General features: G+C 42.8%; 1 protein-coding gene across 1 annotated transcript in view; it reads right to left on the bottom strand.

Annotated features, from left to right (window-relative positions):
- shisa9a (shisa family member 9a) overlaps positions 1–16,822 on the bottom strand; it is a 68,497-nt gene extending 51,675 nt beyond the window's left edge. The window contains exons 1-2 of the mRNA XM_084938169.1: positions 15,902–16,822; positions 14,560–14,666 (exon numbers count right to left, since the gene is read on the bottom strand). Of these exons, the coding sequence (XP_084794295.1) occupies positions 14,560–14,666; positions 15,902–16,416 (622 nt within the window). The 5' untranslated portion in view covers positions 16,417–16,822. The remainder of the gene's footprint in view (positions 1–14,559; positions 14,667–15,901) is intronic.
- Between the last annotated feature and the right edge of the window lie 617 nt (positions 16,823–17,439).

Below are 17,439 nucleotides of genomic sequence, written 5' to 3'. Positions count from 1 at the left end.
ATCTTTAGAGACTGATTTGTGGTATTAACATAATATTAAGTTAATATTGGTTGATGCTTTAACATGTTGTGACATTGTTACTATATGATAATGATGGAATTAATTCAATCCCTTGCGTTGTCAGGTTTGCAAAATGAAAAACTACCTGCTTCTATCCATCCATCCATTCGCTTCCGCTTATCCTTTTCAGGGACGCGGGGGGCACTGGAGCCTATCCCAGCAGTCACAGGGCGAGAGGTGGGGTACACCCTGGACAGGTCGCCAGTCTGTCACAGGGCTAACACACAGAGACAAACAACCATTCACACTCACATTCACACCTATGGGCAATTTAGATTAATCAATTAACCTATCCCCACTAACTGCATGTCTTTGGAATGTGGGAGGAAGCCGGAGTACCCGGGAAGAACCCACACAAACACGAACATGCAAACTCCACACAGAAAGACCCCGGCCTGATGGTGGAATTGAACTCACCATCAGAACTCACTGTGCGGCAACAGTGCTAACCACCATGCCACCGTGCTCAATAAGGCAAGGATTCGGCAGGAAGTTTGTTCTGTCCATCTGTTTGTAGCGTTTTAAGTGGGAGAAATGTTTTGTCACTTGCATGAGAGATGAAACGTTAAGGAATCAGGTTTGCAAGATGGATTTTCAATGAAAGCGCTATGTTTAGATGGACATAATCAACTTTTGGGGAACCAGCAATCAGGATTGCAACATGCAAAACTACCAATAAAGCAAATTTCATAAATGGGACCAACGGCCTCCCAAAAATTTCTGAAATGATATAAGTTTCTGTAACTGTCCCTCAGAGTTAAGAGTTTTTATTTGATACAAAATTGTTACATTTTAAGACCCTCCTTCCTGTCCCTGTATCACTAATAGGAAAGTCTTTGCTGTTTTCTCCTAATGTTATAGAGGCTGTAAAAGTCAAAGCTGGATTGACTTGATATTAGGGCTGCCACGATTAGTCGACTAGTCACGATTACGTCGACTATCAAAATTGTCGACGATTAATTTAATAGCTGACACATCATTTGAAGCTCTGTAAGATCCCGAAAGACGCAAGAATAGGTAGTAGGATTTAAGAGTGTAATAACGGACTGAAACAGAAGATGGCAGCACTGCATGTACAAGGATGCCAGCTGCTGTTAAACCCTGAAGAAGAAGAAGCTGTGTCCGGTATCGTAGCTGTGTCAAAATTTAGGAACTGCATCCTCCTGTGCCCGCATTTGTAGGCCGATTACATTACAGCAACACCACAAAGACTGTCCAAATTCGAAGACTCTGACAAAGACTCTGGCCGATAAATGCGCCCTTCTTTTCCCCAGATTTGAAAGGTGGATCGCTTCGTGGCCCAACCTATCCCAGAATTCATAGCGCGGCCCTGCTCAGTTTCCAACAATGGCGGCAGCTAGTTAGTTTTAATGTTACTCTTATTATTCTTTCTGGGTCACAAAATAAACGTTTAACATATTTTCAGGCGAGAATGTAGCTGTGTAAACCTCAAATATCTGCTCAGTTTATGAAGACACCACATATTTTTAAAAGCGCTCCGACGTTTTCGGAGACGTCAAGTAGACAACTGATTATCAGAAGTGTGAGATGCTCGAGAATATACTCCGGTGTCCTGTTATATTTTAGATAGCAAGGAGCAGACGGCTGCGTTTATTAAACTCCACCGAAACAATCTGCAAATTTCATTAAAATTTTATAAACTATCATCTTGTCATCTTGTTTTTAGTAAGCACATACCTTAAACACTTAAAACTGTAAGCTAATGATAGTTATATAAGAGCAAAAATAATCGGTGACTAGTCGACTATCAAAATAATCGTTTGTGGCAGCCCTACTTGATATGTATGCATGCAAAGAAAGATATTGTCCTTTTGCAAAATGCAAACTGTGACAACTCACAATTACAACTTGTATTTATTTAATAAAGGATAGTCCTGCTCTGTTTACCCTTTTTCTTTCCACACCTCTCAAAGTAGATTATTTCTCCTTATTTCGAAAGTATTTATAAAGTGGTATAGTTATTTTTCCAAGTAAACAAGATTTCCTTGGGTTGCTAACTTCACTCTTCTTTTCAAGGAGACCTTTTCAAAATTTGATGATCTCAAATAATTCACTCAAAGCTCTCAAAGCCATCCCCCCAGGCAAAAGGTGTACCCTGGTAACATTGTATGTAGTCTGCAACAGTGTACATTTCCTTCATCAGAAGGTCATGTTATATTACAATAGCAGCAGCACAGAATAAGAAACTTTTTTTTTTTTTACTTTTAGCCATCCTAATTTACTAAACCTTCCTGACTGTGACAATTATAACAGATGTCAGAATGTAACAGTAAAAAAGCACCAAATTAATCACATTAGAAATAATGTTTGCATTTTTATGGGATGGCTACTTTAGCACTTGGTGATTATAACTTCGAAAGCCCCTGAACAAAGTTCATTTTGTATAGTTTTAAAGAGTTCATATGCAGGAAAACACTGTATTTTCTAGTTTGCCAGTTTGCTGGGATAGGCTCCAGCTCCCCCGCAACCCTGAAAGGGTACACGGAAGAGGATGGATGGATGGATGGATGGATAGTATGCCTATTTCAAAAGGTTGCTAAGTAACCAATGGATGCCCCCCATCCACCCAACACTTTAGCTATTACTTCAGACAGAAAATTAACCCCTATGTGTTACCAATATGATTGTTATTATCACAGTTTTCTCACTGACCACCAGTGAGGGAGCCCTCAACATCTACCTGCAAGCTATAAAAGTCTGATAAACCCTTTGCAGTGACATCAATACTGTTTGTTCACACTTGACATGAAACCAAATGGCCGATGCGAAAGCAAATGGGGACTTCGACCAATTCAGGAGTAAATGAATGTCAAAACGCCGAAGCCACATTGCCACAACAGAGAAATGTTACCATTGTGTTCTTGGAGGTGAAGTGCAGTAGGGAGCTTTGTCTGAATCCTATCTGCTCTGTGTCTTTCCACTTTCATACCAGGCAAGGCTTAAAAAGATCGATGGTCTCAGATATAGATTTCCTCACACGTCAGCTGTCAACTACAGTCTTGCTGTCTTTTTTTCCCACATTCATTCTTTTCTCATCTTTGCTTCTGCTCTTGCATTCTTCTCCTCTCGTTTTTGTTCTGTTACTTTATTTGTCTCTTTCTGCTCAATCTTTCACACTTGTGCAGCTACTCTCTATCAGGCTCTGCATATCAGAAAAAGAGGAAAGAAAGCACTTTCAGATCCCCTCTGCTTCCATTTCCCAAGATTCCTTGGGAGGACTGATTCAATCGCTGCCTGTTGGTGAGGTTGACAGTGACATCTAAGGTGCGTCTCCCTCTAGATTCCTCTCCTTTATGCTTCTGTCACATCCCTCCACTCACTGCAGAACTTTGTGCAATTTCCATTTCTGTATAGTAAAAAAAGTACCTTTCTTGTGAAATTGGAGATAATTATCCTATGTGGAAAGACATGCAAACTTCTACGATTAGGTTGTCGGGCAGACACTCAAGGAAAGTATTACATTTGCATGCAGTTCATTTCTACTCATGACAGAACTAAATATAAACTGAATACTTTATCACAGGAAGGCTGGAGTATATTAGACATTACTGGGCTGCCACTTAAATCAGTGTGCTCACTGATTTTCCAATAAGATAAGGCATGTTGGGATTATAAAGCTCATTAAGTTGCTTTGTGTGCAGACACAGTGTCATGCCTGTGATCTGAATCTGACGAGAAGATGCTGAAATGGTCCATTTGCAAATATGTATGAGACAAATCACAGTAGTCAATGAAAATGAAGGAAAACAATCCAAATGTAAGTGTTAGATATACAGATCTACCAAACGACCAAAGACTGTTGTTGGAAAGAAGGAATCCAAACTATCAGCTTTGAAACTGATATTGCACATGATGATCATAGCATGTGTTCAGGTAGTTCAGGGGTGGGCAACTCCAGGCCTTGAGGGCCGGTGTCCTGCAGGTTTTAGATGTGTCCTTGATCCAACACAGCTGATTCAAATGGCTAAATCACCTTCTCAGCATGTCTTAAAGTTCTCCAGAGGCCTGACAATGAACTAATCATTTGATTCAGGTGTGTTGACCCAGGGTGGTATCTAAAACCTGCACTCGAGGCCTGGAGTTGACTACCCCTAAGCTAGTTCATCCAGTCAAGCCAGACCACATCAGCTGACATCTCTACACATTCAAGTCACTAATCTCATACAAGGCTACATCATTACAGCTGTTCATCCAGTCCATCGTTGCTGCTGCATCTGCAAGCTGCTGTGCAACCCACCTCATCCCAGCTCCTCATCATCATACTGTTTTTAAGTCAATTCCCCTTCCACACCTAAACAATAATGAGTTATTTAGCTGTATTTAACTATACTGTGGTTGAAATAAGAGTGTTTTTTTAAGATGCATGCAGACCAACACAGGATAGGTACATCATATTGCAAGCATTTTCTTGGGATGCTTGAATATCCTATTTTATAACACTCTAAAATATTCTTTTAATGCCGAAGTGCTGCAATCCAGCATAACAGTTAATGCTTTTTCCTCTTCGAGGATAAACTTTTAGTTGATTGAAAGCCTCAGTAGTAGTATAATGCATTCAATCAGTGTGCTCTCCTTGACTCTTTTCTGTGACACTGAGGTGATTCTGACTGTGTTTCTCCAACAGCGCCAGTCTGGGCAAAATAAATAAAGACAACATCTGACCTTTTTCTGAAAGAAAAAGCTTCTAAAAACAGTTTGATCTCCAGGTTTAAGTCCTTCAAGGAAGGAGAGCTGTTGTTCAGCTGTGGACTCCAATATTTCACAAGACAAAAAAACACTGATGTGGTGTAACAATCGGAACATATTTATCAGGGGTTGCCAACCCTGATGGATATACCGTAAAGTGGTTCAGACATCGACAAACCTCTGCCGCTCTCTGGTAGAATCTTTTGTAGAAAATACACACAGAAGCAACACCAGGAGTAGAAAAGAAACTTGTTTCTACAACCAGCTACTGCCATAAGAGACAAGTAATGCCAAAAGAAAAGGCAACAGTGGCCAGAAGCCGAGCGAGGCTGAGAGCAGGGCGATTGTGGCGATCAGAAGGGTAGAAAACAAAACTCCTTCTCTGTTTTTGTGAGGCGTTCCAGGCTGGTAATTTGCAAGCAGGCAGACAGGCACAGGATCTGTCGGACTGAGAGCCCAGCATCGTGACGCATTTTGCCCAGCCACATGTCCCCTATCCATGGGCCAGTGCCCAGCAGGATGGGTGGGGGGGGAGTGGGGGCTGTAAGCTTGTCCATGAGTTTGTGTGTGTTACTGTTTCTTGTGTGTCCATATGTGTGTATGAGGATGGGAGGGTTTAGAGCGTGAAGTTTGCCAATGTGGCCTAACCTCCTTGGGCTAGGTTGGTGAGCGAGCCAGACCATACTGATGCCTGCGGGCGAAAGAGAGAGACAGAGGTAGAGCTAGCTTCCCTGAGACCGCAGCCCTGAGTTTGAATGGTGTTTTTGGATGGTGGGGGCCACAAATGTGCTATCAGCAAGAGCCTTCCCTGCCTGTGACGCTGGTGGCATCAGTCAGCCAGCCAAGCAAATGTGCTGCCTGCCCCTGGGCCATGTGAAAACTCAGGCATGTGAAACTGAGGCCTGGAACAGAATTATTGTGTGTGTGTGTGGAGGCTCTACGTGTGTGGGCGCCTTTTGGTTTCCATATGCATGTGTGTATATAAGAAAGTAAAAAGAGCCTCCGGTACTTTGGGGACATGGAAAGGGATCTGTTGCTTTGGCCGGTTCATGGAAACAGACTGTTCTCTTTCAAAGCCAAGACTTGCATGGTACGTACACAGAAAGAAGTGAATGGCCAGTTCCTACAATACTGTAAATATTCTCTGACATACTTCAGTGGTACCAACCTTTTTTTTTTTTTTTTGTATTTTTTCAGATGAACCACACTAAACTTCCTTTTAAGAGTACTCCGACTGCACTAATTATAATCATAACCAAGCCATAATCAAGATTTTAAATTCAGTGTTCTTTTAATTACTTCAAGTCTAACGTGTCCTTTTGCCTAATAACTGAATAACTCTGTATAAGTTAGCGATCAGAAGGTTCTACAAATCTGTCGATAAATGTAAAATCCATTCCTGAATCACAGGTTGGCCAAGATTTATAAAATACAACCCAAAATAAGCGAATGAGCCAATAAACTCAGTGCTTACAAACTGAAACCCATATTCCCAAGGACCTCAACAGGACTGCACATCTATGGTGGTGGATTTCAGATAGAATGCAGGTTATTCTTAACTTCTGCATTGTTTTCATTTTTCCAGCCCTGAAGCTACATCTATGTTTTATGTCTGTGGTCAGAACAGGAGTCTGCAATGTTGGTGAGAGTTTAGGTAGATCTAAAACTATCAACAGTGCTCAAAGTGGTCCAGAGGTGCACAATGAAGACTCGTGTTTTCTGTTTTAGGCCATGTCCACACTAATAGGTTTTCGTTTGAAAACACATCTTTTTCTCTCCGTTTTGACCTTACGTCCACACTGAGACAACGTTTTTGGTCAAGGAAAACGTAGCTTTTTTGAAAACGCTCTCCAAAGCGGATACATTTGAAAACGGCGTTTTTGCGTCGCAGTGTGGACAGCGTAACCACAGGCTTTTGGAAACTATGATGCATTTTTTTGACAGCCCTATTAAAGATTAATATCAGCTTGTACACGCTCCACATACAGGGGCATCATTTTCAGGGGGATTAGGGGGGTTATGACCCCCCCAATAATCAGACCCAGCCAATATAACCCCCTCAATAAAATTATGAATTATCTTGCATAAACAGGCTGTTGATTTTCTTTACTTGTTTCAGGTATTACCAGCAAAATAGTTGCATGTTTAATCATTATTTAGACAGAGATCTTGCAGACGCAGGTTGAATCGTCTTACGTTTCAGGCATGCGCAATACAGGAACTTAAGCGTTTTCAGTCGTTTCAGTGTGGATGAACAACTGTTCGGAAATGACTGAAAACGATAGTGTGGACACGGAGCGTTTTTAGACAAAAACCCTATTTTCAAATTTATCCGTATTAGTGTAGACGTAGCCTTACTTAAGTAAAGTTGCAGTACTTATACTTTAGTAAAGAATGTCTATACTTTTGCCACCTCTGCTGATCACACCTCGTATGAGCGAAATGACGTATGTTTCAATGGTGGCACCTCTAACGAGACAGCGTAGAGACAAAACAGGCATCAATCAATCCCGAGACTTTGAACAAGGAGATCTGAATTTAAATTTGTGTAAGGATGCTGATTTGAAAACACAGTTCTCTCTTATTTATTTATTTGGATTATTGCTTGTGGGGTTTAGGTTAGGTTAGCTTTTTTCTTTTATAAAATATATTTTCTTTTATAAAATATATTTTCTTTCTTTTTTTTGCAATAAAGAAGATTAGAGCTCTATTGTTTTTACTACAACAGTAGCAACAGTGGTAGAAACTGTAGACTAAGAAAAACGATGAAAATGGCAGCAGATTACAGAGGATTTTACTCAGCGTAACACAGTTAACATGTTGGAGGGGGGGGGGAGCTAAACAGACTTGTAATTCCACCATGTGGTACAGCTTGCTTCACAGTAAATCTGACAGACCTTAAGCTTGTTATTTTTACAAAGAACAGAGCGATCTTCTCAGTAGCTCCACTGCTTGCAGTCGAGATACACGCACTGATTAAAGCATCCCTTCAAACTTAAAAAAAAAAGGCAGTTTGGAAACTGTTTACACCTATCCTATCCTGATGAATAATTAACTCAAATCAATCCAACTGAAAATAATCCTAATATTTGCAAAAGGTTTGACTGATTCATTCGAAGAGTTGATTGGGAAGAGTCAGTGTAGCAGTTAATTAGAAACCAGCGAAAACCACCTGTTCAAACAGGCAGCCTGGAAGCCTGTCTGAATATCCCACGGCCGCCTGCGAGTGCTGTATCATCACAGACAGTCTCGTGTAAATGAGAGAGAAATAGACGGATGGACGCAATATCCCTCATCGCACTCGCTGCTGGGCCGAAGCTGACCACAGGTTATGACATACAGCGCCACATGCAAATACAGGACGTGTGACGAACACGCGAGTGAGCGCAGACATGAACATGCGCGCACCCGCAAACACACAGGCGCAGACATAATTACCTGTCAAATGCAAGATGTGACTTCCTGAGAGTAAATGAACTGATTAATATTCGCAAAGAGGGATGGGTTTTGGAGGGTGGTGGGTGTTCGGCTGATTAGATGTTAAGATATTCTCCATCCCTCGCTCCATTTTTAAATTTTCTTTTTGTTATATCACACCACAATGAACAGGGATGGGTGGCATGAATTAAAACACTCTCGCTGCCTATCAAAACGCTGCTCTTGCTTTCTTCTCTCTGCAGAACGAGCGCTCGCTCCAATTACCGTCCCCAAAAGAAGCTTGTGCTCGGTAAAGAGAAGTGTGATACAGCTTAGGGTTAACCGGCTACTTCTTTAGGATTTCATAAAAGAAGTTAAAAATACACTTTCTTCTCTGCATTGCATATCTTCTCAGTTTCTAAAACCCTTTCTGCCTTTATTCTCCTTCCAGCCCCAGTCTCCCTCCTCAGTCAGTGTTGACACCTTTTTGTCTGGCCTCCCTCTGAGTCAGTGTCTACTGTTTGGTCGATGCTTGCCGCCTTTGAGACACCCCTCCACCCCCAAGTCCTAATAAGCAGAAGTCTAATGGTGTCCCAGGGCTGCTGAGGGGCCTCACATTAAGATAATTAGGCAGAGAGAGGGTGCAGGAATGAGGCCCTGGAGAGGAAGAGGAGGAGACACTTGTGCACTTTCTGAGAATCTGAGCTCTCTCTGCTTCTGGTTTGTTGGTCTCTGTAACCTTATTAAACCCCATAACAAGGCTGCAAATTAGGTTTTTCAAACCACCTAAATCACACTTAATGCAAGGTATCATGAAGAGACTTGTCTTATGTGACAGTCAGCAAAAGAGGAGCTGTGCCAAAGATTGCAGACATTTGTGCCTTATCATTACTCTATGAGTCATCCATAAACCCGAGTGGCAAACGGCACACATGAGTGATGAATCCAAATGGGCCTGAAGATGCAGCTCTGCTGATTACCATGTGACACAGCATTAGGGTTTGACTAGCTATTTTGATTTCTTCAAACGTGTTGAAATTTATAGCGCTAAAGAGGACAAAAATAGCTAAATGCAAAAAATCACACAGGGCATGTTTGTCCTCACAGGTAGGTGACTCAGATGTAAACAGATGTTGTCAAGCTTTAATTTCCTGGGTAGAAACAACTGTCAGCACAGTGACAGCTGCTTACGCTAAAGAGACAGGATGATATCGGGAATCTCAGATCTATGTACTAAATATAAAACTAAAGCTAGGAGACAGTTAGCAGCTTGGCCCAGAGAGTAAAGAATCCACTACAACCAAAGCTTGTTAAACAATACTTTTATATATATAAAATATACTTAATTTTAGCAACACAAAAATGAAATAGCTTATTTGTGCACTATAATTTGTGGTCGACTGCAGAAGGATAGAGCACGCACATAGCTACCTAGCGATACCTAGCTAATTAGCAATAGCATATTTTGTAAAAATGTAGCTTGCTCCTTTTTTAAAAGTTGTTTGGTTTGTTTGTGTGTTTGGTTTTTGTTGCTTTTGAGATTTTTTTATGAGTTTAATTATAAATTCATAAAAGGTTAGTTTAATGTTCACAGAAAGTGTTATCCATCCATCCTTTTTCTGCTGCTCACACAGGTCTGGATGCGAAAGGCAGTAGTCTAAGCAGAGACACCCAAACCTCCCTCTCCCCAGCCAGCTGAGAGATATAATCTCTCTCCAGCGTGTTCTGGTTCTGTCCCAAGGCTTCCTCTGGGTGGGACATGCTCAGAACAGCTCACCCAGGCGGTGCCCCTGACGGCCAGAACGTAGGTCGACCGCTCTTCACCTCAACAGACAGATACAGCATCCTTATATTTAAACTCCTCCGCTTGGGGAAGGACCTTGTTCTTAGAGTGGCCATTCCACCCTTTTCTGACTGAGAACCATGGCCTCAGACTTGGAGGTGCTAATTCTCATTCCAAGTAACACACTTGGTCAAAAACTACCTCAGTGCGAGTTAGAAGTCCTCACTCGATGAAGCTGACTAGACCACTTCATCCATGAAGGATTCACCAAATCTGACACCCTCCACAGCTCAGTTCCTACCATAAAAATAGAATCAGTGACAAAGTTCAGCCCCTGCGATGTCCATCTTCAAACTGAAATAAGTTAAAAAGCATATTGCCAAAAAAACAGGTAACTTCTTATTTAATTGTACGTATAAAAATATCCTCTAAACTTGCTTCTGCGAGTATGACAGAGCAAAGTCAAGTTAAAAATGGGACAAATTTTTACTCAGTGGTTTGGATCAAAGAGAACTAACTGCAGATGTAGTGGAAGCTTTCCTGTCACTCCAGCCGGCTATGAACCTAAAAGACAAACTCAGGGATGGAACCTCGACTGCGCTTTTCCCGCCTGTTTGAACACAAGGACAGAAGCTGAGCTTCAAACGGAGCCCAAGCTGTAGTGACGCCTCACAGATAACTACCTACAGCTCTGTCATTTTCTCTTTCACAGCCTCTCTTTGCTTGTTTCTACGGCCCGCACGTAGGTTCACTAGCTGAGGCTCTGCTTTCGGATCTGGCACTCTGCAATCAGATGTGACGTGCTGAAGGCTCGGATGACAGCTGTGAAGACAAGGTCACACAGTCACCTACTTTTAACGAAGGATACGTACGACTCCTCTTGACAGACTTGTGCAGCGCTTGAAAAACACATTTACGTGCTGCCTGCATACACACTGTACGCCTGCACGCACCTTCATTCACTCACACACAAACTCGTACACACACTCACAGTCACAACGCGGAGCCGGAGCATTTTGCAGATGGGGGTGTTTTCTCGTGCCTGTGCAATCTCAGAAGCAATTACCTATTAAAATTTCATCCTTCCCATCGCAGAATGTTTAGGAAAAGATTATAACTACTGGGAAGGTAATTAAGCCAGCAAATGGGGAGCTGCATTGTGAATACTGAGAGATATGTATGTTGTGTTTGTGTGTGAGTGTGTGCTTTATCTTAATAATACCAACAGTGATGCCCACCTAAAGCTCTTGAGTGTGTTATCCCAAATGACAAGAGAAAGAAGTCACAAGGATCGCTGCTGTTTTACGGTAAAACTTCACAACTAACGTCTTCATTAAGTGGAACAGCAAAGGTCGCAACTATGTAAAATGTAGACAACATGGCCAGTAGTGATCTTTGCCTTTGTACGTCTGGATGTTGCCACTGAGATCATTTGACTCGTCGCACGCTCAATCGTCCAGGTAAGGAAATCTGTTCATGTAGACAGCAGGATTTCATTTTCAGTAGGAGGAAACACAACATAAAGATGAATAGGTCCCTTTTTATGGTTTTCTCCTCTTTCTTGTCCTTACTTTCCCCTCTTTTTTCCTCATCCCTCCCATCTTTGTCTCTTTGATGCTAAAAGAGGAGCCTTTTAAGGATTCAAACAAAGTCTCCATTTTTTTTGTTTTTTTGCAGGGGGATGAAAAAAAAAGTCAACAAACCTGCCCATCTGGGTAATTTATAGGTTGGTGGGTTCTGGTTCAAGAAGCAACCTCAATCTCCATTTTTAATATGCAGGATTGGGGGTGGACATAATAAACAGAAACCCCGGACTTGTGTGTTGCTGATTGATTCTGGGTGTTTCACACTTGTGTGGGATATTCCTCTGTCAACAAATAGACTGAACCTTATAAATGATACAGCAGTGGCGGTCATCGATGATTCCTTCACAGACAACTGGCATTCTGGCTGTCACACAGGAAAAAGGAATTTCTCTTCTGTTAAATAAACAAAGGAGACCTGCCAGACCAGGTTCAGTCATGCCATTAATAGGGCAATCTGGCCATAAGCTATAATCAATAAGTGCTTTTGCACTAAAATAGATTTTCCAGCACAATCTTTCGCTATATTTGAGCAGACTCGCTTCATGTGCACAGAGTGCATGACAGTCCCTTTAACCCGAGTACTTATCTTTACATTACAATTACCACTCTCTTCAGTCTTCCTCTTCTTCTTCTCCTTCTTCCCCCCATCTGTCCCTCACATTCACAGTGACACTTGTAATGATAAATCGCCTTGCCCTTTTTCAGTCTATTTATCTTCTGTTCTTTAAATAAGAATAACACGTTGAGTAAATCCATACCTAATTCACCTCCATTCCTGCAACCCTAATAAATCGACTGCAATGCTTATGGAAGTTTGAGGGAGGGGTCCGTAAACCAATCAGGTGGTTGTCGTGTGTAGGGGGGGAATCCTGGCAGCTCGTGGAGGTTAATAACATTCCACATGATTACCCACAAGCCAGAGGATTAGAAGGTTAAGGGGAGCGGGTTCCACATTGCAAATAATAATCGCTATTTCACAGCCGTGTCCTCCTGGCCACTTAGGTGATAGGCCACCCAGCTATCTCTTCTCTCCCACAGTGTGGACAGGGAGAAAAAAAGGACTCCAGTGGACCCTGACACCTACTGAAAGCGTTATTCATCTCTTTTCATGGAAGCCCTTTTAGGACTCCCACCTCCCTCCCCCGAAAAACGACCCTTTTCTTTTTAAATAAAGAAATCAATGCAACCTTTTTTTTTAATTCTTTCTCCACACATTTTTCTATGAGATGTGTTCTCATCACGATGTTGATGGCATCTGTGGGTGTAGCGCTTCACGCTGAGTGGGGTTATGTCACCCTGTCGTTGCAGGATTGCGCATTTATCTCATTCTCCCAAACAGATGCAGGCATTCGCACCCCCTGACCGCTGCCTTTGATGCGGACGGCCTGATTCGTTAGCAGTCATTTGTAACTGTGACGTGTCACGCGTTTAAAGATGGGGGATGTAAAGAGAAAGGAGTGAATTAGGAATGTATGGATACTGCTGTCTCTGTGTTCAATAATAATCAAGCACCATTTTATCTTAAACAACTCATAGTACCGCATCACCCCAATAGAGCTCTTCTCTCTCAGTGTGCTGGTTTACTTAGAGTATTAGAAAGTAGAACGGGAGGCAGGCCTCTCTTATGTGGGACCAGCTTCCAGAACCCAAGCTGGGAGCTGGTTCCAAAGCTCCCAGCTTGGTTTCGGGAAATAGACACCCTCTCCACTTTTAAGATTGGACTTGAAACTACTGTCTTTTTTGATAAAGCTTCTAGTTATGGCTGACTCGATTGACTCTGCACTCTCTCTCAGTCCTGCTGCAACAGGTTTAGGCTGCTAGAGGAGGCTCCTTTTTTACTTTTGTAAAAACTTTAGAAATCAAGTGTAAATGTCAAATTTGATGGAATAAATTGTCTTTCTGGACTCACAAAAGTATGGAGATGCACGCAAATGCACAAAAAGGCAAGGCTTCTGGATGTGTGAGGATTTCAGCTTCCAGTCAGTTATAATGCTACAAGGTGCCATTCGCGTATAACTAGATAACAAGAATGAGGCAGAGGGAACTCTGTGTCACTCTGTGTCTCTGTGCTGAATACCAGACTAGATTTGTTATTTTGTTTTGGCATAAAAAGGTGACGCAATTTTTAAGTGAGCCCAAATGCTGTGTGCTGTCCCTGTATGTGTTATATGTCCTCTACTGTACTCTTTGCCCTGCATGCATTTATGTACGTATGTGCGGGTTTTGTGCACATTCATCTCTTTGATCTTCGATGTTCTAAAAGCAAATAAGCTTGATACTGTAGCAGCCCACGGGACACAGAAGAAATAGATGGCATTCATACGCTTTGTATTATACCCTCACACACACACACACACACACACACACACACACACACACACACACACACACATATGTAAACAGACAACCACCACTTCCTCTTACACACACACTCCCACTTGCCTCTTTCTCTCATTATATCATGTGGGCATGAACCAAAATAAAACGGTGAATAACGGCTGAAAAGACAGGGAGGTATTCTCTTTCTAGGCTGTTATGAAATGGATGGATATCTGGCCAGTGTGAGATAAAACAAAAGCCAGTGCTGTCATTTGAAACAAAAACAAAAAAACACAGAACAAGCCCTGCAGGGATGTGCGTTTTCTCTCAACGTTTATGGTCGTGTCTTTTTCTTTTTTCTTTTTTTTTTTTAAATGGATTTTCCGACTCTGCACCATCGGCCAGATACGAGGCTGTTTTCAAGGCTGCGACGACCCACTTGATCCCAAACTCTCACATCCTTCCACCACTCCGAATGACTTCGCAGAGGCTCTCTGACACCAACCGGCATCCACTCAATCTCGCTTTAAATAAGCAGCTTTTTTTTTTTTTTATGTATTTGCTGACACGCATACGCACCCCACCCACGCCTCCATATGCTGCTTTAACTTATACACACAGTTCACAACAACCAATAATGAGCTGTCCAGAACTGCCAGAAGAAAAAAAGAAAAAAAAAAAACTCACGGATGTTTGTGGCCCTGGCGACATAGTGCTGCGAATGCATCCCTAGGGCCTCTTCCCCGCGATACTGCTCACCTGGACACCCGCCCTGCAGCACATTGGCGACGACCCTGTCAGACAGAGAGATGGATGAGGAGTGCAGACATGAGGAACTGTGCATGACATGGCTAATTTAATTATTCAGTTCGACTGTACTGGTGCACACTGTCGTTTCAGCTGCACCTCACATTATGAGGTGCACCACACATTATGAGGTGCAGCTGACCAGAAAAATTAGTTTCCACGATGAGTGGAAAAGATTTCCTTTCAGTTGTTCCCTTTTATTTATTTATTTTTACTGTAATTATTGCACATACACTCACACCTACTGAATTGCAACACTATGAAGGTGTAAAAACAAGCAAATGATCTCCAGTCAAGAGTGATACACAATGGAGTGCAATGCCACCTTACTCTACTGAAAGACACCCCTCCGCCCCTCACATGAGAGGAGAGCAGCTCATAATGTTACGCTGTGCCACAACAGATGGATAGACTGGAGTGGAAGGAATATGCGGTATCAGTTCCTGTTCATAAAGACTCTTAATAACAGAAGATGCGATACATTGCTCTTGTTGCCCGGAAACCACGTGTGTGAAGTGTAACATGCACAAGTTCATCTATGATGTTTTATGGCACGGAGAGGTGACAAATTAAAGGAAAATTTAGACTGAGTGTGATGCCAAGGCCACCACGTGAAGCCAAAATAGCTTCGATGTTCTTTTTGCATGTTGGCCTTGGCTTGCTCTTCGCTCTCCAAGTCTTTGCTCTAGACCAAAATGAGCTAGCCTCTAATTTGTGGACAACATTGGTCTGGCTTCTCGACACTTAGTTCGACTTTGCTATGACTAGATAACAACCTAAGACACATCATTTTTATGCTCAGTGACCCAAACCTGTAGAAGAGCACTCTTATCGGGATGAAAGGGGTTTGTCATAAGACAAAGGTGGTAAACTTTGCAGTAAGTCTTTCCACTAAAGGGAGACAAGGAGACCCCCACCCTAATGAAGAGGTCAAGGGTTTGAGTTTTTCCTTTAATTTAATTTCATACATTTATGTGTGTTGTGTGTGTGTGTGTGTGTGTGTGTGGTGGTGGTGGTGGGGTGCTCTGTTAAGATGACAAGCACACGTCCACACATTGCGCGCTCCAGATCATTGCGCGCGTAGGCTACTACTGCAAGTCTCTTTGTAAACAAGCGCACAGAGAGAATCGGGCAGAGAGGGAGGGAGGGAGGAAGAGGGAGATAGACACACACAGATAGAAGAGAGAGAGAGAGAGAGAAACCAAGAAAGAAAGAGACCCACCTATACATATTCTCTCTCTGGGGTCGGTGCGCCTTTTCCAGCCCCAGCTTGGTGAAAATCCCCACAAGAGCCATAATCGCCACTACTCCACAAATGACGTAAACTATTAAGTTCGTCTTGTCTTTGGTGCTGTCGTGAGGCTTGTTCGTTTTCTTGTAGGGTGTCTGCCCGCTCTTCATCCACATCGGGGTGTCATAATTTGTACAGGTTTCCTGGTCGAGCCGCGACTCCTTGATGGAGCAGCAGAAGCGGAAGCCACAGGTACCGCAGCAGTACAAATACACGCCCGTTTTGCAGATGAACGGCGGGTCATACTGGCCCATCACGTCGTAGTAACCCCGACACCTTTCCTCCGTGTGCGGGGTCTGCTCGGACACGCTCTCCTCCGGCGTGGAGCCGTTTGAGGTGGCGATCATTACGAATCCCCCGAGCGCTCCTGGAATCCCGCCAGCCTTGCACACGAGAGCCATAAGTTTGAGCAACAAGAAGCAGGGGAGAAAGTGTTTCCCTCTCATTGTGCTCTCTCCTCCGTTCAACTTCGCGCGGAAACGAAAAGACCTGAAGAGAGGGGACAGGGCGCACGGTCATGATATGCCGAAAAGTCCAGAAATATCCGCGCTGATGAACATCTGTGCTCGCGTATCTTTATCCACAAACAAACGCGCGGAATAAAAAGAACAAACAAAACAAAAAACCCTATGTGGATTAAACTTGACTTAACTGAACTCCTCTCCAGCGAGTGCGCATTTAGACGCCTTTCCCAAAAGGTTTTTGTCTTTTTTATCAGGCTCAGATTTTGCGTTTTCGGGAGTGCATCACTTCACTCCTCTGTCTGTGCGCACTTACGCACGGGAGTAGGCAGAGACACAAGCCGCACAGAGGATGAGAGCGCAGTGAGCGAATAGAAGAGCCGAGGGTGGGAGAGCCTGGTGCACACACACACACAAACGGAGAGGAGGAGGAAAACAGGGGGAGGGAGTGAGATTGCAAGGGCTGACTCCGAGGGAGAGAGAGAGAGCCTTTATTGTGAAATATTATGATAAAAGCGTCTATGCACATCACTATTACGCTCTGCGAGGAAAGTCGTGGGAGCCCCATTTTTTACATACTTCCAGTCGTAGGTTGCCATTGTTGGAGAAATCCTGAAATCACAAGTAGCTTAATGTGTTACAATAGGCAGCGGCTGGCAGAGCTTCTAAGAACAGGTGATACATTTTGAAACAACAAAAACAAAAAAAACCACACAACACCTATAGATCCCAGGGGACATCTATAGGAGACAACAGTCTGGCCCATCAAGACCATAACCAAGAGACACAACCTCGTAACGAGTGATATTCCACCACAGGCAAATGTCTCACTCTTGTGGTTTTTGCCAAAGGTGCTCGGAACAGAAAAATATAAAATGAAATTTTTTTTAAAAAGAAAAATGTACGTATTTGTCTGCCTCGGAGCACAATCCTCACAATTTGTATCAATAAACCAGGCGAAACAAGAGAAATCTGAGAATTTGTTTCGGGAAAAGGGAAAATTCAACA

This window comes from Perissodus microlepis, chromosome 8, assembly GCF_051167445.1.
Source record: "Perissodus microlepis isolate ML-2025 ecotype Zambia chromosome 8, ASM5116744v1, whole genome shotgun sequence".
NCBI classification, from domain to species: domain Eukaryota; kingdom Metazoa; phylum Chordata; class Actinopteri; order Cichliformes; family Cichlidae; genus Perissodus; species Perissodus microlepis.
This window is presented reverse-complemented; position numbering and strand designations above follow the sequence as displayed.